The sequence below is a fragment of the Staurois parvus genome, unplaced genomic scaffold (genome assembly GCF_062004578.1).
Source record: "Staurois parvus isolate SC_StPar_1 unplaced genomic scaffold, SC_StPar_1.0 ptg000096l, whole genome shotgun sequence".
NCBI classification, from domain to species: domain Eukaryota; kingdom Metazoa; phylum Chordata; class Amphibia; order Anura; family Ranidae; genus Staurois; species Staurois parvus.
In genome coordinates this window covers 2,979,690-3,005,780 of record NW_028317892.1, presented here as the reverse complement: position 1 = coordinate 3,005,780, position 26,091 = coordinate 2,979,690, and the positions used below count along the sequence as shown (strand labels likewise).

General features: G+C 37.8%; 1 protein-coding gene across 1 annotated transcript; it reads left to right on the top strand.

Moving 5' to 3' along the window:
• The first annotated feature begins 3,727 nt into the window (after positions 1 to 3,727).
• HAPLN4 (hyaluronan and proteoglycan link protein 4) lies at positions 3,728 to 23,945 on the top strand. The gene is made up of 5 exons (XM_089670823.1): positions 3,728 to 3,948; positions 15,313 to 15,433; positions 16,746 to 17,108; positions 17,215 to 17,517; positions 21,662 to 23,945. Exons 2-5 carry the CDS (start codon positions 15,313 to 15,315, stop codon positions 22,018 to 22,020), a joined length of 1,146 nt encoding a protein of 381 aa, XP_089526949.1. The 5' UTR covers positions 3,728 to 3,948; the 3' UTR covers positions 22,021 to 23,945.
• Positions 23,946 to 26,091: the final 2,146 nt, after the last annotated feature.

Here is a 26,091-nt window from a genome sequence, read left to right as displayed (position 1 = left end):
AAAGGGAGACAACATGGAAAGGAGAAAACATGCAGTGTGCTCTCTGCACTGTAGCAAAAAGTGAGCATTGTAAATTGCACTACTGTAAAAAATGGGTGGTACTTACATAAACCTAAAGGACCATCAAAAAGATAAGACAAAATTTGGAAAAAGAGCTTACACTTTGTCTGAGTTTATCTTAAAGAAGAACTTCTAGCAACGGTTAAGACAATAAACTGGTCAGATGTATGGAATGTAAGGTGGTAAGCACTTCGTTATGTACAGCACAATGTATAGAGTGCAGCGGTCAGCACTATGTATCATAGTGCCCCTTATATTGCTGATCAGCAGGAGATAAAGATGTCTAGTAAAAAAAAAAAAGGCCAGCGTTGGTGAGTGGGAGAAAACACGAGGGAAATATTTCTGGCAACAGGGGTCGGGGAGGAAAAAAGCAGAGTGTTAGTGATCAGGTGAATGAAAAATACCTAGGAGAAAAATGATAGTGTTAATGTCAGCTGCAGGAATGAGTCAGCTGGTCAGCACCTGACTTGTAGGGGACACCACAGGATGATGGGATTTTGTTAAAATCCTAGGACAGCATTGGTGTCAGTGGAGTAAACAAAATCCTCCCTACCATTGATGTCAGTGGAGTTAAAAAAAACAAAAAAACTCCTTCCTAGCAATGGTGTCAGTGGTTAGAAAAAGCTCTTCCCCATCATTGTTGCCAAGGGGTTAAAAATAATGGTATCAGAATAAGATGCAGAAGAAAATCTCACATGGGCACTCTCGACTTCACCCTTTCTTCTTCATTTAATCTATAGTAAAAAGCATATTTTAAAACAGCTTAAATCCATTTGGTCAATGACTGTTTTATTTGCTATCTGCAAGCTTTCTCAAGGCAACTGGATAGGTTTAGCGGAGTAAACAAAATCCTCCCTAGCATTGATATCAGTGGGGTTAAAAAAATCCTCTCCAGCAATGGTGTCAGTGGGGTTACATCAGTGGAAGGAATCTGGGATTCAGAACAATTGGGAGGTATGCAAAACATTTTAAATAATAACGATGCCCCATGGAAAGAAATCTCAGCATTTGCTGATCGGCATGGAGGCCAGTCCAGTCTGCTGCCAGTGCCTACATAAAAAGTAGCTCCGCTTTTGTTGAGAAAAAATATTTCCCTTTGGATAATTGATGTACATTGCAAGGGTTTAAACAAATGTAGTATATTCCTACCTTTTGTTAATCCGAAGAAATAGCTGTTTGTTTGTCTGTGTTCATGTGCAAAAGGAATGTAAATGGGAGTGATTTCTTTATTATTGATCAGCTGCTGCACTTGCAGGTTTCTAATGAGGAAAGTGGAATGATCTGCATCCCTTTAGATGTGAATAACCCTCTAGGAGTATCACACCAAAAATGAAATTTTTGTTGCAGAGCATGTAAGGATGCCCAAAATCAGATTTGTATCTTGCTGCAGACTTCAGAGAAAATCAGCAAGCCAAATCACACAAGCATGAAATTACATTTCTGGGGAGCGTTCCTTACACTATCTGTGTACAGAACACCTCCAGGTTGCCATATTGCATTACAGACAATTACAACGCTGCAGATTGAAAAGGAATGGTCATTTTTAACCTCTTCCCACCAACTGTATGCATATATGCAGCCTCTTGGCAGGTGGGCTTTAACTCCAAGAGGCTGCATACATGCGTCCCAAATTTAAACTTTTGTGTGCTGAGAGCTTGCACTCTCCATGTTCCCAGTACAGTTGCTGGCAGGTCCCGGAAAGCTCCTGATGTCTACTTGTGGTCAGCAGCTTTCTGAATGCGTGACAGAAGCAGCATTATGTTTCGTTCCAAAACTGAATTTATTTATGTGAATAGTTCTGTAAAACTGCAATACAATCACATAAACTGAAATTACAATATGTTTGTACGCATGTCTCTCACAAATGCAGCATTGCATGACTGCGCAATTGTCAGTTAAAGTAACTCAGCACCGTATCGCAAAAAATGGCCTGGTCAGGAAGGGGGGTAAATCCTATGGAGGGCAAGTGGTTAAGAAAGCATTCACCGTTTAGAGAGTTGTCCCAGTAACCAATGTCCCCATTGGAAACATTTCTACAATCTCTTGGATGTTTCCTCATTTTTTTCTTGGTGACAATGATCAGCAGGACAAAGTAAGGGGTGAATCTCCCCAATGGGGACACAGAGAGAAAAAAAACTTTGATGGAGGGTCTAACCCTTTCCATCTCTATCCAAAACTAAAATAGGATTTGTATAGAGATACTCTTCCATTTTCACTTTCTGTGGTGGTGCCTGTTGCCTGCCTGGAGGTGAATGAATATAAGCAAATTTTACAATTTTACAGTTGTCACCAAAACGACAATAAAGGGTAACTGTTCTAATGGGGATGCCTGTTCTGGTAACAGCTGTCAAAGGTGGGATTTCCTCTCATGTTGGAATTTCCTCCCCACAGATGCAAGAAAATCCTAGCAAGGTTCTAACCCCACTTGACTATATCCAAAACTAGGAAAAAAAGGTTTGGTCTAGACTTCCAGTTAACTGAAATGCATAGAATTTTTTTTCTGGGATAAAACACATTTACATTTCTAAAACACAAGTTATGTTCTGTTAAAAGATTACCGGTAACTGGTATGCTAATCTAGTGGCTTTGTCATTAACCTGGAAGAGGTTTGCACATCCTGACTTCACATGCTGCATGTTTATTCTGTGTTTGTAGCTGTAGTGTTGAAGCTAGAGACAGTAACACAGCTAGCATTGTCATAAGGAGGTCAACAATGGTAGCCCCCATACTTCTTTCAGTACAGATTTCTTTTAACTAAGCACAGCCTTTTTTAGTCCTAATCATGGCCGTGGGTAAGGGGGTACCAACAGTCCTCCTCTAGGGGGCCTAGACCAGCAGGGGGGCCCAGGCAGCTGGGTGAATCAGATGTATGCAGGAAGGTTGATCAGAACAGCAGAGGGGTGATTACTGGAACTGATCCCGTGTGGCTCTTTCTGCAGCAGCTGACTTCTTCTTCTCTCCCTCCTGTCGGCTTTCAGCTGCTGCAGAGAAAGCCATACAGGGGATCAGTTCCAGTAGTTGCCCCACATCACCTTGCTTGTGCACCATATGTTTCCCCCTGCTGCCAAGGCCCCCCTGTGTGCCCCCACCCCACCAGTGCTGCCAGCTTCCCTCCTTTCCTTTCGAACATCACCTGCAGGCACTAGGACAAAAGGATCCTTTAGGGTGGAGAGTGGGGGATGTTTCCAGTAAATATGTCCTATTTACCAGCCCTTTCCTTTCCTGAATGAACACAGTGAGCGATCAGGACCGATCACTCGCTGTGTTCATTCATAACTGCAGTATAGTAAGCTGTGGTTTTTTTGTGGGGGCCCTGTCAGGTTGGCTGTATGGGGCCCCGTGGTTTCTAACTGCAGCCCTGGTCCTGATGTGCGTACCTGTGTAATATGTTAGATTGCCAGGCCACTGGAGCAAGTCTTTTAAATGTTCATTGTACTTCTTAGTGCCCTTTAACATTGTCTGCAATGACATGCCCCTATAAGAATGAATTTGCAGAATTGTTCTGCTAACAAGCTGCTGAAACTTTTCACAGTATATTGGTGACCGATATTAGAGCAGTTCATTTTTAGAATTTTCTCCCTGGCCTCTAATCTCAATGGCTCTAGCTGTACTTTTAGGAAGTCTGTGCTATAACCAGGGCAGCTTGGTGCAGTGTGCCCCTGCAGTCTTCCAATGCAGGATGTCAGCTGTATAGTACTGCAGTGAGAAGCTGTGGGACATGGAGCTGCCTGCTCCCTGTCTCTCCCCCCTCCATCCCTGAACAGGATCTGCAAAAGAGAAAGAGGAGGAGGGGGTGTCTCAGCATTTTGGTGCAGTTATCGGTGTGCTTGATGCTGGGACCAACTGAAATATACCTGGGACAGTCCTTGAGTTCATTACATTATAAAGGTAAATTTTATTAATAATAATTCCTGCAGCCACTATAGACCTTTTTGTATTTACATCCCACTATGTTCCATTGTTTTTTTAATTTCTGCAGTTTTTTTTCTCGTCTTAATCTTACTTTTTGCAAAATTATGACAATGTGTAACTTTTATTTTCTGTTCCCTACCAGGGGTTAATTAGGAAAATAGCAAGTGCTTAGGCATGCACTATGGGGTGATGACATTCTAGAAATGTTGCCAGGGTTATCGTGGTAAATATAGAGCTGTATCAGTTACCTGACACATTACGTAAGCTTTGACCTGGTGCTGCAGTGTCGTCTGACTGTCAGTATAGTTTGGGCACTTTTCAACTTTTCTGCTTTATGTTACCCTATAAAGTTGGTCATGGTTGCATGGCATTGCTTAATTGCTTTCCTCTTCGTTTCCTTCTTTATATGCACATTATTAAGAAATACTAAACTCTGTAGGGTAAAATATGAAGGCATTAGAGGTCACAGGAGGGATCCATGACTGCATAAAATAAATTGAGGTTTTATTCAAATTCTTTAATCGGGATCGGAGAAAACGCTGAGATGGTATGAAATATCCTCCCCTATTTAAAATAGTGTGGCACAGCATAATGAAAAATAAAATCTGTTATACAGATGTGCTGTACTTGCATGTTTAAACAATTACATCTCCCCTCTGCAAACATCACCACTCTTTAAATATAAGCCATATTTCACATCTCAGCTCTTCATATCTAAATATTTCACAATAGTGATAGCACCAATCTTCATAGATAAACAATATTTTACAATAGTGATATCACCTCCCTTCATATACTGTATATTGAGTAAATTTTACAAGAGTAACGTTACCACTTTTTGGCTCCATGTACACTGACTAAAAAAAACCTCCAGTGCCCTTGGCAGAAAAAAATAAAAATTTTAGGTATTTTTTGTGCTAGCGTTTATGAGCATTTAGAAGCATTTAGCATTTTTTTTTGCAAGAAAAATGCTCTAAAAATTGTAAAACCAGAAGGGTTTTTTTTTCTACCACTAAACGCTGAGCTTAAAAACCACCTCTAGACTACCTAATGTGCATGGACACATAGTTTAACATTAGTTGCTTCTACTGTACAGGCAAAACGCTAAACACCTCTAGAAGCAGCATTTTTTAACCTCTCTGGCGGTATTCCCGAGTGTAGCTTGGGGTAAAATGTCAGTACCAAAAGCGGTAACCCCGAGCTACACTCGGGCTTACCATGCGGCGCTGCACAGGGAGTCCCTGCAGAGCTTACCTTGTCCTTCGCTCCCGCGATGTGTCCCCTGCAGCATCCCTGGCCATCTCCTCCGGCCGATGCCAGCATCCGGCTTCTGTGTTCCGGTCCCTGTGATGTCGGGGCGTATGGGCGCCGGCGGCGGGAAATTTGAAAATTTAAAAAAATTTCATTTTTTTCCAAACAAATTTTACATAGTAAAATATTGCTGTTTCAACCCATTTCACATACATTTTGTCCCTAGTGCTTTGTCCTGTGCCCTGAATGCATTTTGTCTGTTCTTTCTGCCTGGAAACTTAGAAAAGTCCTTGGCGTCCAAAAAGTGTCCCTTTAGGTCAAAAGCGGGTTTAGATCAGCTAGAGAACAGCGATAGTAAATCAGAACCACTTGCAGAATTGAGTGATAATGATTTGTGGGGAAATTCGTCATCAGACACTGAAAACGATTTTGCAACTTTGCTCAGCGATGTGCGAACTTGGTGCTCTATTTCAAATTTCAGTGTTTTTGGTTTGATTATATTATTGAATTAAATGTATTATTATTATATTATTATTTTTTTATGATTATTTATTAAATTATAGTTTATGATTTTGTGTTTCAAATTTTATCATACCCGGGATGTTTACTAGACTCTTGTTTGGACAGATTTCAGTGAGTTATTCCTAAAAATTACAGCCTACAATAAAAAAACTACATATTTCCATGCAAAATAATGGTACCGCTTTCAGCACCAAAAATCTGAAATACCGTAATCATACCGCTAGGGAGGTTAAGCCAGTATGCAAGGAGCCTGTATATATAAACAAATTTTCAGAAGAGTGATATTATCTCCTTTCATATATAAGCTATTTTTTACAAGCGTAACATGACTGCTCTTCATATATAAACAATACACAACAAAAGTGATACGGCTGCTCTTCATATATAAGCTACATTTTACAAGAGTAACATCACCACTCTTCACATGTAAGTTATATATCACAAGAGTGACATGATTACATGCGTAAGCCATATTTCACAAAAGTGATATCGCCACTTTTCATGTATCAGTTATATCTCACACGAGAGGCATGGCCGCTTTTGAGAAAAGAGCTATATTTCACAAAAGTGATATCACCATATGTAAGCTTTATTTTACAGAAATAACATTGCTCTTCATTTCTAAGCTATATTTCACAAGAGTATTATCACCGTTTTTCATATATTGTATTAATTATATTTTAAAGAAGTGACATCACCTCTTTTCATTATATTTCTCAAGGGTGACATCACCACTCTTCATACATAAATTCTATTACACAAGAGTGACATCACCGCTCTTCATATATAAGTTATATTACACAAGAGTGACATCACCGCTCTTCATACACAAGTTATATTTCACAAGAGTGACATCACCGCTCTTCATACACAAGCTATATTTCACAAGAATGACATCACCGCTCTTCATACATAAGTTCTAATACAAAAGAATGACATCACCGCTCTTCTTACACAAGCTATATTTCACAAGAGTAACCTCATCGCTCTTCATGCATAAGTTATATTTCACAAGAGTGACATCACCGCTCTTCATATACAAGTTCTATTACACAAGAGTGACATCACCACTCTTCATACATAAGTTCTATTACACAAGAATGACATCACCGCTCTTCATAACAAAGTTATATTACACAAGAGTGACATCACCGCTCTTCATACATAAGTTCTATTACACAAGAATGACATCACCGCTCTTCATAACAAAGTTATATTACACAAGAGTCACATCACCGCTCTTCATACACAAGTTATATTTCACAAGAGTGACATCACCGCTCTTCATACATAAGTTATATTTCACAAGAATTACATCACCGCTCTTCATATACAATTTATATTACACAAGAGTGACATCACCGCTCTTCATATATAAGTTATATTACACAATAGTCACATCACCGCTCTTCATACACAAGTTATATTTCAGAAGAGTGACATCACCGCTCTTCATACATAAGTTCTATTACACAAGAGTGACATCACCGCTCTTCATACACAAGTTATATTTCACAAGAGTGACATCACCGCTCTGCATATACAAGTTCTATTACACAAGAGTGACATCACCGCTCTTCATACATAAGTTCTATTACACAAGAGTGACATCACTGCTCTTCATATACAAGTTATATTACACAAGAGTGACATCACCGCTCTTCATACATAAGTTATATTTCACAAGAGTGACATCACCGCTCTTCATATACAAGCTATATTATACAAGAGTGAAATCACCGCTCTTCATATACAAGTTCTATTACACAAGAGTGACATCACCGCTCTTCATACATAAGTTATATTTCACAAGAGTGACATCACCGCTCTTCATATACAAGTTCTATTACACAAGAGTGACATCACCGCTCTTCATACATAAGTTATATTACACAAGAGTGACATCACTGCTCTTCATATACAAGTTATATTACACAAGAGTGACATCACCGCTCTTCATATACAAGTTCTATTACACAAGAGTGACATCACCGCTCTTCTTACACAAGCTATATTTCACAAGAGTAACCTCATCGCTCTTCATGCATAAGTTATATTTCACAAGAGTGACATCACCGCTCTTCATATACAAGTTCTATTACACAAGAGTGACATCACCACTCTTCATACATAAGTTCTATTACACAAGAATGACATCACCGCTCTTCATAACAAAGTTATATTACACAAGAGTGACATCACCGCTCTTCATACATAAGTTCTATTACACAAGAATGACATCACCGCTCTTCATAACAAAGTTATATTACACAAGAGTCACATCACCGCTCTTCATACACAAGTTATATTTCACAAGAGTGACATCACCGCTCTTCATACATAAGTTATATTTCACAAGAATTACATCACCGCTCTTCATATACAATTTATATTACACAAGAGTGACATCACCGCTCTTCATATATAAGTTATATTACACAATAGTCACATCACCGCTCTTCATACACAAGTTATATTTCAGAAGAGTGACATCACCGCTCTTCATACATAAGTTCTATTACACAAGAGTGACATCACCGCTCTTCATACACAAGTTATATTTCACAAGAGTGACATCACCGCTCTGCATATACAAGTTCTATTACACAAGAGTGACATCACCGCTCTTCATACATAAGTTCTATTACACAAGAGTGACATCACTGCTCTTCATATACAAGTTATATTACACAAGAGTGACATCACCGCTCTTCATACATAAGTTATATTTCACAAGAGTGACATCACCGCTCTTCATATACAAGCTATATTATACAAGAGTGAAATCACCGCTCTTCATATACAAGTTCTATTACACAAGAGTGACATCACCGCTCTTCATACATAAGTTATATTTCACAAGAGTGACATCACCGCTCTTCATATACAAGTTCTATTACACAAGAGTGACATCACCGCTCTTCATACATAAGTTATATTACACAAGAGTGACATCACTGCTCTTCATATACAAGTTATATTACACAAGAGTGACATCACCGCTCTTCATATACAAGTTCTATTACACAAGAGTGACATCACCGCTCTTCTTACACAAGCTATATTTCACAAGAGTAACCTCATCGCTCTTCATGCATAAGTTATATTTCACAAGAGTGACATCACCGCTCTTCATATACAAGTTCTATTACACAAGAGTGACATCACCACTCTTCATACATAAGTTCTATTACACAAGAATGACATCACCGCTCTTCATAACAAAGTTATATTACACAAGAGTGACATCACCGCTCTTCATACATAAGTTCTATTACACAAGAATGACATCACCGCTCTTCATAACAAAGTTATATTACACAAGAGTCACATCACCGCTCTTCATACACAAGTTATATTTCACAAGAGTGACATCACCGCTCTTCATACATAAGTTATATTTCACAAGAATTACATCACCGCTCTTCATATACAATTTATATTACACAAGAGTGACATCACCGCTCTTCATATATAAGTTATATTACACAATAGTCACATCACCGCTCTTCATACACAAGTTATATTTCAGAAGAGTGACATCACCGCTCTTCATACATAAGTTCTATTACACAAGAGTGACATCACCGCTCTTCATACACAAGTTATATTTCACAAGAGTGACATCACCGCTCTGCATATACAAGTTCTATTACACAAGAGTGACATCACCGCTCTTCATACATAAGTTCTATTACACAAGAGTGACATCACTGCTCTTCATATACAAGTTATATTACACAAGAGTGACATCACCGCTCTTCATACATAAGTTATATTTCACAAGAGTGACATCACCGCTCTTCATATACAAGCTATATTATACAAGAGTGAAATCACCGCTCTTCATATACAAGTTCTATTACACAAGAGTGACATCACCGCTCTTCATACATAAGTTATATTTCACAAGAATGACATCACCGCTCTTCATATACAAGTTCTATTACACAAGAGTGACATCACCGCTCTTCATACATAAGTTATATTACACAAGAGTGACATCACTGCTCTTCATATACAAGTTATATTACACAAGAGTGACATCACCGCTCTTCATATACAAGTTCTATTACACAAGAGTGACATCACCGCTCTTCATACACAAGTTATATTTCACAAGAGTGACATCACCGCTCTTCATACACAAGTTATATTTCACAAGAGTGACATCACCGCTCTTCATACACAAGCTATATTTCACAAGAATGACATCACCGCTCTTCATACATAAGTTCTAATACAAAAGAATGACATCACCGCTCTTCTTACACAAGCTATATTTCACAAGAGTAACCTCATCGCTCTTCATGCATAAGTTATATTTCACAAGAGTGACATCACCGCTCTTCATATACAAGTTCTATTACACAAGAGTGACATCACCGCTCTTCATACATAAGTTATATTACACAAGAGTGACATCACTGCTCTTCATATACAAGTTATATTACACAAGAGTGACATCACCGCTCTTCATATACAAGTTCTATTACACAAGAGTGACATCACCGCTCTTCATACACAAGTTATATTTCACAAGAGTGACATCACCGCTCTTCATACACAAGTTATATTTCACAAGAGTGACATCACCGCTCTTCATACACAAGCTATATTTCACAAGAATGACATCACCGCTCTTCATACATAAGTTCTAATACAAAAGAATGACATCACCGCTCTTCTTACACAAGCTATATTTCACAAGAGTAACCTCATCGCTCTTCATGCATAAGTTATATTTCACAAGAGTGCCATTACCGCTCTTCATACATAAGTTTTATTTCACAAGGGCGACATCACTGCTTATCATACATAAATTATATTGCACAAGAGTGACATCCCAACTCTTCATATACCACCCCTGGCAAAATGTATGCAATCACCACTCTTGGAAAACATTCATTCAATTATTTGTGTAGAAAAAAAAACTAATCCCAGACATACCTCAAAACTATTTTCATTTAACATTCCAACCTTCTGGCTTTAAGAAACACTTAAAAAATTAAAAAAGAAAACTGTAGTCAGTTGCAACTGTTTTTGCAGATCAAACAGAGGAAAAAAATATGGAATCACTCAATTCTGAGGAAAATATTATGGAATCATCATGTAATTTGCAGTTCTAAAAAATCTGCATCAGACTACATCTGCTAATTAGTCTGCAGTTAAAAAAGAGTGCTTGCACACCATGGTGGCCTGTTGCACCAAGCTGATTGACTTGAATCATGGCTCCAACACGAGAGATGTCAGTTGAAACAAAAGAGAGGATTATAAAACTTCTTCAAGAAGGTAAATCATCACAGAATGTTGCAAAAGATGTTGGTTGTTCCCAGTCAGCTGTGTCTAAAATCTGGACCAAGTACAAATCAAATGGGAAGGTTGTAAAAGGGACGCATACTGGTAGACCAAGGAAGACATCAAAGCGTCATGATAGAAAACTTAAAGCAATATGCCTTGAAAACAGAAAATGTACAACAAAACAAGTGAGGAACAAATGGGCAGAAACTAGAGTCAATGTCAGTGACTGAACTGTAAGACATCGCCTAAAGAAAATGGGATTTACATACAGAAAAAGGTACGGGGGAGATGACAGTCATTAAATCTTCAATAAATGCACAAGTTTATATTGAGATTTTGGACACTTCTCTTATTCCATCAACTGAAAGGATGTTTGGTAATGATGACATTTTTCAGGATGATAATGCATCTTGTCATAGGGCAAACGCCATAAAAACTCTCCTTTAAAAAAGACATATAGGGGTTGATTTACTAAAGTTGGAAAGTGCAGTCTGGTGCAGCTCGGCATAGAAACCAATCAGCTTCCAGGTTTTATTGTCAAAGCTTAATTGAACAAGCTGAACTTAGAAGCTGATTGGCTACCATGCACAGCTGCACCAGATTTTGCACTCTTCAGCTTTAGTAAATCAAGCCCAGAATGTGAATGGCAGGGCCTACAATATAGTCAAGACCTCAATCCAATTGAAAATCTATGGTGGAAATGAAAGAAAATGTTCCATCACAAGGCTTCAACCTGCATATCTGATCTGGCAACTGCAATAAGAGAAAGTTGGAGCCGGATTGATGAAAAATACTGTTTGTTGATAGTTAAATCCATGCCTCAGAGAATTCAAGCTGTTATAAAAGCCAGAGGTGATGCAACAAAGTACTAGTGGTGTACTGTAGTGTTCTTTTCATGATTCTATAATATTTTCCTCAGAATTGAGTGATTCCATATTTTTTTCCTCTGTTTGATCTGCATAAACAGTTGCAACTGACTACAGTTTTATTTCTATTTTTTAATTTTTTTAAGTGTTTCTTAAACCAGAAGGTTGGAGTGTTAAATGAAAATAGTTTTGAGGCATGTGTGGCATTATTTTTTTTCTACAAAATTAAACAATGGAATGAACATTTTCCAAGAGTGGTGATTCCATACTTTTTTCCAGGGATTGTATAAGTTATATTTCACAAGGGTGACATCACTGCTCTCTATATATGTCATATTTGACAAGCATGAAATTACGATTGTTTCATAGGAGTGAAATGACAGCGGTTCAGTTAGAAGATATATTTCACAAAATTTATACCACTGCTATTTTTTATATAAGCTCTCTTTCACAAAAGTAACATCACCGCTTTCATACAATAATTTACAAGACTGATATTACCTCTTGTCATACATAAGTTATATTACATAAGAGTGTCATTGCCGCTCTTCATATATAAGTTATTCTTCACAAAAGTGACATCACTGCTTTTCTTTTATAAGTTATTTTTCATAAGTCCAACATTACTACTCTTCATGTATAAGTTAGATTTCACAAGCGTGATATCACCACTCTTCATATATAAGTTATATTTCACAAGGGTGACATCACTGCTTATGATATATGTTATATTACCCAAAAGTGACATCACCGCTCTTCATATATGTTATATTTCACAAGGGTGACATCATTGCTCATGATATATGTTATATTACACAAGAGTGACATCACCACTCTTCATATATAAGTTATATTTCACAAGGGTGACATCACTGCTTATGATATATGTTATATTACCCAAAAGTGACATCACCGCTCTTCATATATGTTATATTTCACAAGGGTGACATCATTGCTCATGATATATGTTATATTACACAAGAGTGACATCACCGCTCTATATATATAGTCATATTTCACAAGGGTGACATCACTGCTTATGATATATGTTATATTACACAAGAGTGACATCACCACTCTTCATATATGAGTTATATTTCACAAGGGTGACATCACTGCTTATGATATATGTTATATTACACAAAAGTGACATCACCGCTCTTCATATATGAGTCATATTTCACAAGGGTGACATCACTGCTTATGATATATGTTATATTACACAAGAGTGACATCACCGCTCTTCATATATAAGTCATATTTCACAAGGGTGACATCACTGCTCATGATATATATTATATTTCACAAGAGTGACATCACCGCTCTTCATATATAAGTCATATTTCACAAGGGTGACATCACTGCTCATGATATATATTATATTTCACAAGAGTGACATCACCGCTCTTCATATATAAGTCATATTTCGCAAGGGTGACATCACTGCTCATGATATATATTATATTACACAAGAGTGACATCACCGCTCTTCATATATAAGTCATATTTCACAAGGGTGACATCACTGCTCATGATATATATTATATTACACAAGATTGACATCACCGCTCTTCATATATAAGTCATATTTCACAAGGGTGAAATCACTGCTCATGATATATATTATATTTCACAAGGGTGACATCACCGCTCATAATATATATTATATTACACAAGAGTGACATCACCGCTCTTCATATATGTTAAAATTCACAAGGATGATATCACCACTCATGATATATGTTTTATTACACAAGAGTGACATCACAGCTCTTCATATATAAGTCATATTTCACAAGGGTGAAATCACTGCTCATGATATATATTATATTTCACAAGGGTGACATCACCGCTCATAATATATATTATATTACACAAGAGTGACATCACCGCTCTTCATATATGTTAAAATTCACAAGGATGATATCACCGCTCATGATATATGTTTTATTACACAAGAGTGACATCACAGCTCTTCATATATAAGTCATATTTCACAAGGGTGACATCACTGCTCATGATATATATTAGATTTCACAAGGGTGACATCACCGCTCATAATATATATTTTATTACACAAGAGTGACATCAACGCTCTTCATATATGTTAAAATTCACAAGGATGATATCACCACTCATGATATATGTCACCTTTTTTCACAAGTCCTATCACCACTTATCGTTTATAAGTTCTCTTTCCCAAGAATGACACCACTGCCCTTCATATGTACAGTAAGTTATATTTCACAAGATTGACCTTACAGCTCTTTCACAAGAGTGACACCACCGCTTTTTATTTATAAGTCATATTTCACCAGAGGGACATTACCACTCTTCATATATAAGCTATAGTATACAAAAATAGCATCACTGCTCTTCATATATAAACAGTTTACACCTCCCATCATACGTACTGACATGCTCACCCTTCATTTATAAACAACATTTTGCAAGAGTGACATCACTGCTTTTCATAGTATAAGCTATGTATTTTACAAAAGTGATACCATTATACCATTCTTCATATATAAGCTATATTTCAGAAGAAGTATAGCATCACTCTCTTTGTATATAAACTGTATTTTTAAAAAAATTATATCACTATTCTTCATATATAAGCCATTTTTCACAAAAGTGATAAAACGGTTCTTCATAAACAGCATCAGCTATATTTCAGAAGAGTGATATCGCTGGTTTTCATATAAGAGCTATGTTTCACAAAACTGATATCACTGCTCTTCATACTAAACTTATATTTTTCATCTCTATTTTTTAGCTTGTCTTGTAGAAGAAATATCACTTATCTTTCCATGTACCCGCCATATTTTGCAGCAGTGATAGCCCTACTTTCAGATCTCGAGTATATACAAGTGACATCTTTGGTATATCTAAATTACAGGTTATGGGAATGGAAACACTAATCTGTGGTTATGTTATATTCCATCATATGGGCATTACTACTTGAAGTAATTGCTACTGAAGGAATTACCTGTCAGAAGAGAAACATGGGATCTGCCACTATAGTCTTCATTCTAAAATGCTAGTCAATTGAATGTCATGCAGACCTACTGGCTTCAATATTGTCTGTGTAACTGACCTAGAAAATGTATGTAGGTAATGAAAGTCATGGTAAAGTTGTAAGTCCATATTTGTGCAATTGTCCCCTGTCTGTGACTCAATGTACCAAAGCAAGAGGGTAAGCAGCACAGCCAAACAACTAACTAACGAACATTGCCCTGTTTCTCTTATGAAGGGTTCCCTTAATAATAATTGAATGTAAGATCTCTGTTATAGGAGTTTTAAGTACTATTGTTAGTTCTGTAAAGTTTACTTATACCAATAGATTTTAGTTTTGATCAGCCTTTAATCTCTCCCAATGTACTTTTTTTCCTCCCATCAGATGTGTGGTGGACGACTCTCACTCTCATCAATGCTCTGTATTTTTTCTATGGTTATGCTGCTACATTCAGTGTTTTGTGCTGACAGTGACAGAAGTCAAAGAAAAATTGTTCATGTTACTGGTGAGTAAATGGCGTTCACCAAAATATGATCAGTGAGCATATTCACAGTGTTGGAATATATGACACAACATACTGTATGAAACTGGAGTTGGAGGACCTACAGTATATCTATGTACACTTTGTAATTTTATATGTGCATGGGATAGCCATTCTGCACATTACATATGCAGGCTCCCCTGCTTCTGCTTTGTAGTGCTATCGTTGTTCTGCCTCTCCAATCTAAGCACTGCAAATGTGATCTCTATAACTGATCTAGTTATGTCAAGATAGCTGCAACTTACAGTCTCAGCAGTGCTAGCAGACAGTGACTTGATCCACATTACAGCTTGCAGTCCATAGAAAGCTTTAGCCCTGGTTCACGCTGATACGAATATGAGGAGGTTCTGATGCGTTCCCGAACACATAGATTTGCATGTAAAGGGAGATAACATGTCTTTCTATGGAGGTCATCCACACCTATGTGTTCCAAATGCAGTGTGATTTCCAAAAGGGTCCTGGGCATGTTTGGTGTGATGCAGTGCGTTTTTGAGCCCCATAGACTTGAATGGAAACAGCAGTGAAAACACATAGGTGTTCATATGCATGTGATTTCAGTGCAAGATACACCTATTTCTGAAGTCACAAAATTAGCCATAACAGAAATTACAGCTATGTAAAATTGCAGCAGAATTGCAACAGCAACTGCTCCTGAAATCGTACTTGAAAACGTATAGAAATCACATCAGTGTGAACTAGGGCTTAATCTTCAATTATGACAATAAGAAAGGTAAAAAAAAGTGTGTATTTGCTCCAGCAATGTACTCTAAACAGAAACTAAAGACACATTGAAAAGAGGGTGGGACTACCTATACGGAACATCTCCTAGCTATGGAGTAAGGAAGGGACAAAATTATTTAAAGGCAAACAATCAACAATGCATGTCAATGAGTATGCCAATGCACCAATCTGGTTAACATCATATCTTGACAGCTGTTGAGACTTCACTGGATTATAAAGTACAAGTAACCCGTTACAAAGGAGAGATGACTTGTGGGTAAATACAATGATTACACAGTAGGCCTTTAAGTGAATGTCCCATCCACTGTGTATTTTAATGTGATACATTTGATGGCCCAAAACACTATGGAGAGTGCTGTTTCAGTCTAGATGGCTTTATTATTAAAAAAAATACTTCCAAAAATATAACTAAGGAAAAATTTAGCATGATGTGTTGATTTGACCCTCTCTTGAGTCCATTTTGTTTTACTCATGACCTTTTTTTTATCTGTTTTTTCCATTTTTCTCTTTGGTGAACTATAACCACTATGGGCAGAGGGTGAAACTGGTGAAGTCATTGTACAAACAGCGCCAGGTGTGGTGACCACACATCGTGGTGGCACCATAATCCTTCCTTGTCGTTATCATTATGAGCATTCTGGAGAGGAACCTGCACCAGTACGCATAAAATGGTCCAAGATCAGTGAGCCTGCATCCTTCACTGATGTGTTTGTAGCTCTGGGAAAGGAAATGAGGGACTTTGGCCCCTACAAGAACCGTGTTTCCCTTCAAGAACATGATCCAGGGGATGCCTCACTGATCGTCCGCAATGTTACCTTGGCTGATTATGGGAGATATGAGTGTGAGGTGACCAATGAGCTAGAAGATGACACTGGGACTGTCAAACTTGACTTAGAAGGTATAATAGCTCACATGCTGCATTCTTCTTAACTGCTGAAATGTGTTTCTATAAAAAAAGCACATTTTATTGTGTTTCTAATTTTTATATTATATGTTCCATTCAGGAGTGATCTTCCCTTATTATCCACGCTTAGGACGATACCACATGAACTTTCATGATGCTCAGAAGGCCTGCAAGCAGCAGGATGGTATCCTTGCTTCTTATGATCAGCTTCATGAAGCTTGGCTGAATGGTCTTGACTGGTGCAACGCTGGTTGGTTGCAAGATGGCTCTGTGCAATACCCAATCTCCAAACCACGGGAAGAATGTGGAAAAAAAGAAACACCTATTGGAGTAAGGAACTATGGATACCGGCACAAGGAGGATGAGCGTTATGATGCCTTCTGTTTTACATCAAATCTCAATGGTATAGTGGGTCTCTCAGCAAAATAGTTATATCTATGTTGAGTTAAAATGTCACCTTCCTATGTTTTCCTGACACCACTGATAAAGTAAGGTACGAGAGCAATTTCATACAACTTTTATCCCTGTACAGGCGTTTCGATTATCCACCTAAATAATGTTATTGCCATGCTGATAATGAATACTAACCATCTGTAGGCAGCCATAAATGTACAGAATACTCAACGCCCCTGACTTTATCACATCCTGGTATGTCTCTGTGCAGCAGAATTGCTTGGCAGCCAGCCACCAGTGTGAAAATAGCAGTGTGGTAAGTTAGCAAATTAGTTTTGCCTATTGTTTAGGAGGCATGCAACTGACCATCATGGATGGAAGTCACCATTCATGTTGCAGTGTGCACATGGAGATTTGTGCTGCATAAAGTTAGACCCATAAGCAGGCTTTTAGACCCAATATAGCAATTACTTTTCCATTTCTAGACCAATAGTTGATGTTGGCTTTCTGACTAACTGCTAGTGATAGGTGGGTTGGCAGGCCTCAGAGTCTTGAGTGTGCTCATTGCTTGTACTCCTGGGTTAATTGCCTAAATAAATAAACTTTTTGTTTCAATCTTTGTTGAAACTAGAAAAACTGGTGGACACCTACTCATAGAAAGCCAAGTTCTGACATCTTTAGATAGCCCTCTAAGGAAATAAAGAAGAATCAGAGTGTTTTACATTGGGTACAATGTATAACTAAATATAACATGCTTTCCAAAATAAGCTGGTATATTAGTTTATCAGAAAGATGTTACACAGATATAAACATGTTCTGTTAACAGTGTGGGAAACACAGTTTTAAGAAAGTAAAATTTTTAAGGTGATGAAAGAGGAGAAAGGAATAAAAAGTTTGTATAAATGAGAAATGAAAAGAGCAGTTTTGCTAGTTGGTTGTATTAATGAATCCTCATGAAAATGTGTACATGTGTGTTGTATAGTAGCTGTCTGTTTATGTATTTCTTGATGTGTTTTACAGTATGATGGCCCCTCCCCCCACACACACAAAATTAAACTGTATGTATGTGTGTGTATTTATTTATTGCCAAAAATATTGGCACCGCTGCATTTCTGTCAGATAATGCACCACATCACCCAGAAAATTGTTGTAATTACAAATGTTTAGGCATTCACGTTTATTGCTTTTGTTTGTATTGGAATGGCACAAAAATATGGAGGAACAAAAATTCAAATCTGGCACATTCCACACAAAACTCCTAAAATGGATTGGACAAAATGATTGGCACCCTCACTTTAATGTATTTTCCAAGGGGTGTGGAAGCACAGCCCTTGGAAAAAATAACTGAAATCAATCGCTTCCTGTAACCATCAATAAGTTTCTTATACCTCTCTACTGGAATTTTGGACCTTTCTTCTTTCGCCAACTGCTCCAGGTCTCTCAGATTGGAAGGGTTCCTTTTCCAAACTGCTGTATTGAGATATCTCCACAGGTGCTCTATGGGATTGAGATCTGGACTCATTGCTGGCCAGTTCAGTACTCTCCAGCACTTTGTCTTAAACCGTTTCTAGTTGCTTTTTGACATGTGCTTTGGGTCATTGTCCTTTTGTAAGACCTCTGACCTCTGATGGAGACCCGAATTTCTGACACTGGGTCCTACATTGCACCCTTGAATTATTTGGTAGTCTTCAGATTTCATAATGCCATGCACACAGTCAAGACATCCAGTGCCTGAAGCAGCAAAGAAACCTCAGAACATCAGTGAACCTCCACCATGTTTGACTGTAAGGACTGTATTCTTTTCTTTATTAGCCACCAATCAAACAAACCTTTGCTGCAATCTTTGGTCAATTTTTTTCTTTTGTCCATGTCCAGGGAGATTAGGTACAGTGCCCTGGGCTGTAAACTTCTTGACGATGTTGTGCATAGTGGACACAGGAACATTAATATCTCTGGGAGATGGACTTTGGATTTGGCTTTTTGTTCCTCCACTTTTTTGTGTCACACCAAACAAACAAAAAAAATAAACATGAACATGCCTAAACATTTGTAAATGCAACACTTTTGTGGGCAAAGTGGTGCATTATCTTACAGAATTTTTGGCCATGACTATATATATATATATATATATATATATATATATATATATATATATAGTATATACAGGGCCAGTGCTACCACTAGGCATACTATGCAGCTGCTTAGGGTGCACTGCCATCTAGGATGCTGCTGGTTTCCCTACTCCCTGCCATGGCTTGATCCAGGGGATGCTGGGGAGGCTTTCGACTCACCCTAAATTTCATCTGTGCCCCCCAGGCCTTCCCCCATCCCCGCACGCATGGCTGGGACAAAAGAAGGGCAGCCTGGAGCAGTGAAGCCTGTAAAGGAGAAATGACAGGAGAGAAACAGGAGGTGCAAGCTGTGCTCTCCTCTCCTGTCAGTGGAGCTATCCTCCATAAAGCAGATGACACAGAATCAGCATTTTCAGTGTTGGATTCATTCCCTGGCTTCCTGCTACTGAGAGATGAGCAGTCATTGGAGAAGATAGGGGGTGGGGTAATCAAACTGTGTACAGCCCGATCCAAGAGCGATCCTATGTCATCTGTTGTATGGAAGATTCCTGCTAGGAGAAGGAATGGGGGGATATGTGCTAGGAGGTTTAGGGAGAGAGGTTGGAGGACTTTTGTGCTAAAAGGTAAAAGGGGAGGGGGACTTGGGTACGGTGAGAGGATTTTATGCTGGGAAGGGTAATTTGGAGAGGTTTAAGGCAGAGGAGGGATTTGGAGGAATTTATCCTAGGTGGGGTTTGAAGGAAGAGGATTGGGGGGGGGGGATTTGTGTTAGGAGAAGGGATTGGGGGATTTGCGTTAGGAGAGGGGATTTTGGGGGGATTTGTGTTAGGAGGGAGGATTTATGTTAGGTTGGGGGTTTGGGGGGGATTTGTGTTAGGACGGGGGTCAGGGATGGATTTGTGTTAGGAGGGGGGTTTGGGGGGGATTATGCTAGGAGGGAGGATTTGGAGGGGGCAATTTGTTCTAAGGTGCTAGGAGAGAGGGATTGGGGGGAGGGGAGCGATTTGTGATAAGAGGGGGGATTGGGGGGAAAATTGTGTGGGGAAGGGGATTGGGAGAGGTTATGCTTGGAGGGGGATTTATGCTAGGAAGGGGGATTTGGATGAGGAGGAAGGATTTGTGCTGGGAAGGGTAATTTGGTGCGAATTGTGCTTGGAAGATGGATTTAAGGGGGCTTGTGCTGGGAGGTGGGATTGGGGGGATTTATGCTAGAAAGGGGATTTGTGAGAGAGGATTTGTGCTAGGGAGGAAAATTTGAGGGGAAGGAGGATGTTCGTTAGGAGGGGTGAAGTAGAACATCAGGTGAAATTTTTTTTTTTTTTTTTTTAGAAGAGGGTGGCAAGTCTTGCCTAGGGTGCAATATAGTCTAGCACTGTTCCTGAGTATATATGAAATTCTAATCAGTTGCTGCACCAGTGGCAGTTTTGGAGACAAGACTGTGAGTATGGTAGTTAATGGCATGGATCATATACACACTCATCTTGCTGCTTAGTCTTAATTGGCATCCTGCCAGAGTAAGAAAAAAATACTAATTATATTATCAGAATACAGAATGCCAAAACCACTATAGTTTTTATTAAATCCCAGCGTACTTTACCTATTTTAACCTGCAAACATTAGTACTCCACAGTCAAAGTATTACAACAGATGCAAAACACATCTATTAAAACGAGCCTGACCTGGCCCTAAAAATTTATAAAATAACAGCAGTCCTTAAATATAGACACCTTTAGGAAAGTGCAAGCACCTGTGTTAGTCTTTAGATCCCTGTGACCCTGTGAACCCTTTTGTTCCCAAGTCCATTCCTAAGTCTGTACATAGGACCTAAACTTCTCTTTAAATCAATTTTAAGCCCTTCCCTGCCATTTAGTTGCCAAGTGTAAGAACTCTAGTGGGAATTAGAGGATCTACAGTTTGTATAGCATTTCCTTAGGATTTAAGGGGGTCTATAAGGACACTTAATTAAATGGAGTTTTTCTTTTTTTTTCAGCTTGTTTCCATTATTATCACTTTGCACAAAGTTGTAATTCAGATACGTTATACAAAAATTTTAAATGATTAATTACAGATATTTCTCCCTAGGTAAAGTTTACTTTCTGAAGACATATCACAAGATGAGCTTCCCAGATGCCTCAAAGGCCTGTGAAAAAAATGGTGATTCTGTAGCCAAAGTAGGCCAACTGTACGCTGCCTGGAAGCTGCAGCTTATGGATAGGTGTGAAGCTGGATGGCTTGGTGATGGCAGTGTCCGCTACCCTATCGTGAACCCAAGGACAAGATGTGGAGGCACAGAGCCTGGAGTGAGGAACCTAGGATTTCCTAGTAAAAAGTACAAATTGTTTGGGGTTTACTGTTTTAGAGGCAAAGGGGGAAAAGAACAGAGTACAGAGAATGAAAAAATTAAAGAGGTAATCAGCAAATGGAAGTCTAACCATGTGTAAACTGCATGATGATTTGGCATGGCATAAATGAATCTACTTGATGCGATGTGAAAATCCATATGTGCTTACTTTTATCAACATGTGCATTGAAAGAAAGCATTTCCTCAAACAGATTATAAATGATCATCATATTTGGCGATGACTTTAGAAGGTAAGAGATTAATGGGAAGATGTACAAGCAAAAATTGAAAGGAAGTGGAAACCCGCAGATAAATACAAACAATCACAGGTATTTAGAAAGCAAAGAATAATGCTGAGGAAGAGATGACACACATGCCATATACAAAAGGACAGAGGTCAGGCTGACATGCTGCAATGCAATAGATTATGATGTGTGCTGTCCTTGGTGCTGACTCAGAATCCTATTACTGTCTTCTACATATATTCATTCCATCCTTTATGTGAAATAATAGAAATATCAGTAAGGTCATTTATCAAACATTGTAATGCAGCAGTGCAGTGCTAAAGCCATTCCTTTGCTTTTAAAGAGATCCAATCCAATTTCTTACATTTATTTTTAAATAGATATATAAGCATTATCAGTTTGATATGAGTACCATTGTCAATATGGGTTAATATTTGATATGTTTCACTTCTGTTGATATTGTATTTATCTATGTATACGACATGAATATCATACCGGCACATATAGAGTGATTATAAAAACACTTTATTCTTCTTACTTTATATCTATTATTCCTCTGATTTCAGTGCTTTGACTATGGACAATTCCACCCACAGAGCCTGCACTAAAAATTGTGGAAATGTCAATGAACTTGCACCAGATATGGTTACAAAGAAATTGTTAGGAGAAAAACATGACTTGTTCTATACTTATTGTTGATCAAGGGCTCCAGCTGCAATGTCTGAATACAGGAAAAAAGGGACGTAATGTGTACTATGAGGGTGCTGATCAAGAGCAAACAGGACTTTAATTCAGTGTACTAGAGGTGTGCTTGCACAGCTGTAAACAAGTTAAATTTAATTAATATATATACTATATTATATATCAACTTGTAGAGTATACATTTGTTGGATTATTGAGGGCTGAGAGTAATTTTAAGGTGGGAATTATTTTGTGGTTTTAAATGTGTTTATGGGTCTGGATTAAAAAAAATATAGTACATATTATAGCAAATATAATTTAGTTACAGATGTGTTGCTTTTGGATCATCTGATATACAGCCAGGTGCATTCCTTAATGGTTACAGACTATTATATGAAAGATTATCATGAATAATAATGCAAAGAAGCACAATAAAACATATAAAAACATATATATTAAATAAATGCAAAAAAAGAAGATTACCCCTGTAATTAAATCACAAATACATAATTAACTTATAATTACAACAAAGCACAAACAAGGATATATGTAAAGCTGCACTTTACATATGGAAATCAGAAACCTAGAACTATATTAGGTCTCTTGCACATTGCAGCTTGAAAAAGCTCAGTACAGCGTTAAAAAAATTGAAACATTTGACTTCCTGGTCAGTAGTTTGCGCCGGTACACACACATGCGTGCAAATACGTGCATTTAAGCAGAAATATGAATGGATTTTGCCTAGGAATGTATTGTGTGTGTGAATGTGAATACGCACAAAACAAATGCCTGAAATTACATCCAGAAATGCTGATGCTCAAACATTGGTACCGTGTGTGCAAGAGGCCCTATCATGCAGACACTTTTGTATTTTTGAGAAGGGATGTTAATGCATTTTAAAGTTCGGAGAATGCTCAATTGTTAAGGCATTTTTATTATAGCAGGATTCTGACAATGCTTTAATAGCTTTGACATATTTTGGTAACTACTGCTACTTATACCTATTTTGCACAGTGTGATTACATTTTATATGCAGTCATAAGCACAGTTATACCGAAAACTAGCACATGTAAAATAAAGATATTTGATCTGAACCAAATTCCAATGTTGGTGTGGTAGTAGTTTATTATTATCCAAAGTCGATTTCTGCAGAAGAAATTTTAAATTGATGTCATCTTTTCAAAACTTCTAAGTGTTATGCTGAGGCATAGCTTGCTACTTTCACAACACAAGTGAGAAGGTGGGTCATTCTTGAATAAAATTATCCAAGGCCACTTTAATTTCTGTCTTGTACATGAATAATAAATATCCAAATGACTATAGACCATAAAGCAGTCACCTAGAAGTCTCTGAACATACTCCAATTTATCTTACAGAACATCCTAGAAACCTTGAATGCTCAATATCAACTTCCAGCCTAAAGTATACCTAATGAAAATATTTTTTTTAGTTTTGGATAGTGTGAAGAGGTATCAGAGCACCTGTACGTTTTTGTGCTCTCCGTGCCCCTGTTGGGGAGATTCATATTCTCTATTTGTCCTGTTTACCAGTATCAACAAATGTGAAAAAAATTATTTTGGGTTGTCCACAGAACAGTAATAGATGCAAAATCTTCTAATGGGAACATTAATTCTGGTGACCCTGGTGACAAAGATTTGCTTGCTTTGGAGGAATTTCCTTTCACTTTCTGTTTTGGTTATAGGACAGGAAGTGAAGGGAAATCTCCCCAATGGGACACAGATGGCAAAACACTGACAGGGGTTATAACCTTCTCTTACTCTACTTAAAATAGAAACAAAAGTTATATCTTCAGTTATACTTTAAGAGTGGTAGTAGTAGTAGTAGTAGTAGTAAAAGTAGTAGTAGAAGTAGTAGTAGTAGAAGTAAGAGCTGCATCCCTCCTCCCCCACCATAAGGTGCACCTTTCTTTTACTGCAGAATTTGTACCTCCATACTGGAGACTGCTGCATAAAAAAGTGTCTGGGATAAAACAAGAAATGTTCAGCACCCCTCAATAAAATGGTCTGGGGCACAAAAATACAAGCAGAGGGCAAAAAACGAATTGCCAGTATTCTCTGCATACTCACTGCAGCTCATTTTTTCCCATTACTGACTTACCATGCCTTTCTTTGCAGTTTGTCTCACTTTGTTCAGGAAGCCCTCTTGATAGAAGCAGGGATATGCTTCACTATCTGAGTAATGGAGTAATAGGAGGAAACATTAATGAAGAACAGATGCACAGAATTCATGAAGCAAACGCAGAGAGATACTAGCATTGCTGGTCCTCTGGTATAGTTTTCTCTCCAGCAAGGAGAACAGTGAGCAGCAGAGTAGTGACATATCTTGTAGCACTAGCAGATTAAGTACAATTAACATTTCTGGATGTTCCTTATAAGATAACAAGTCTTCACTATCAACTATAACTGGTATGATTACCAAATATTGCAAGCTGGTGCTATTACTACACTTGTCAATCTTTATTGCCAATTGCACTGGTTTAGAGATCAAAGAGGGTAATGTTTATGTTTCCTTTACCAGGACAGGAGAAGTCTACAAAGTCAAGAAAGCCATTGGTAGATCTGCTATTCTTATGCTATTGCTATACCCGGAGCAAAATCCTCTTTACAGGAATTATGTTGAAAAGGAACTTTCGTAATTGATCTTCTTTAATAACATATTAATTACATAATTAGAACAGATGGATTAGGCTAGAAATCACAGTATTAGACACTTAGAGAAATATTTATATTGTGAAAATATGTTCTGTTGGAGATAAACACCATTTTATGTGCAAACATAACTGCCAAGACTAGGAGGCTGAACGAGGTTGTTTACTTTCACCTTGTGCACAAATAGTAAGTTTGAAATATAAATGGATTTTTTTTTAAAGCCATTTGTAAATAAGTAATTACACATCAAATACAGATTGTAAATGTTCCATCCATTAGTGACAACTGGTTCAGGAATTTGGTATATAATGTGTGTGTATAATTTAAGTTTCAAGCAGATAATTATCCCATTTGACACTTTTCATGTAAAATGTCACTGCATTTCCCATCACAAACCTTAGCAGCTGAAATATCTTTTTTTGTGTATTTTTTCTGATTCTTAATGTGCTCATTTTTTTTAATACAAATAACATTGTATCCACTCCGGTATCAGAAATATTGCGACATTTGATGTTAAAAACATTTCATGTTAAACACGTTTCATGTCCTAACACCATGTATGTAGAGCGTGGTTTG

Coding starts and splice junctions, on each gene's coding strand:
- HAPLN4 (XM_089670823.1), top strand. CDS start 15,313: ATGTGTGGTGGACGACTCTCACTCTCATCAATGCTCTGTATTTTTTCT. Junction 15,434..16,745: donor AAAAATTGTTCATGTTACTG/GTGAGTAAATGG, acceptor CACTATGGGCAG/AGGGTGAAACTGGTGAAGTC. Junction 17,518..21,661: donor TTTTACATCAAATCTCAATG/GTATAGTGGGTC, acceptor ATTTCTCCCTAG/GTAAAGTTTACTTTCTGAAG.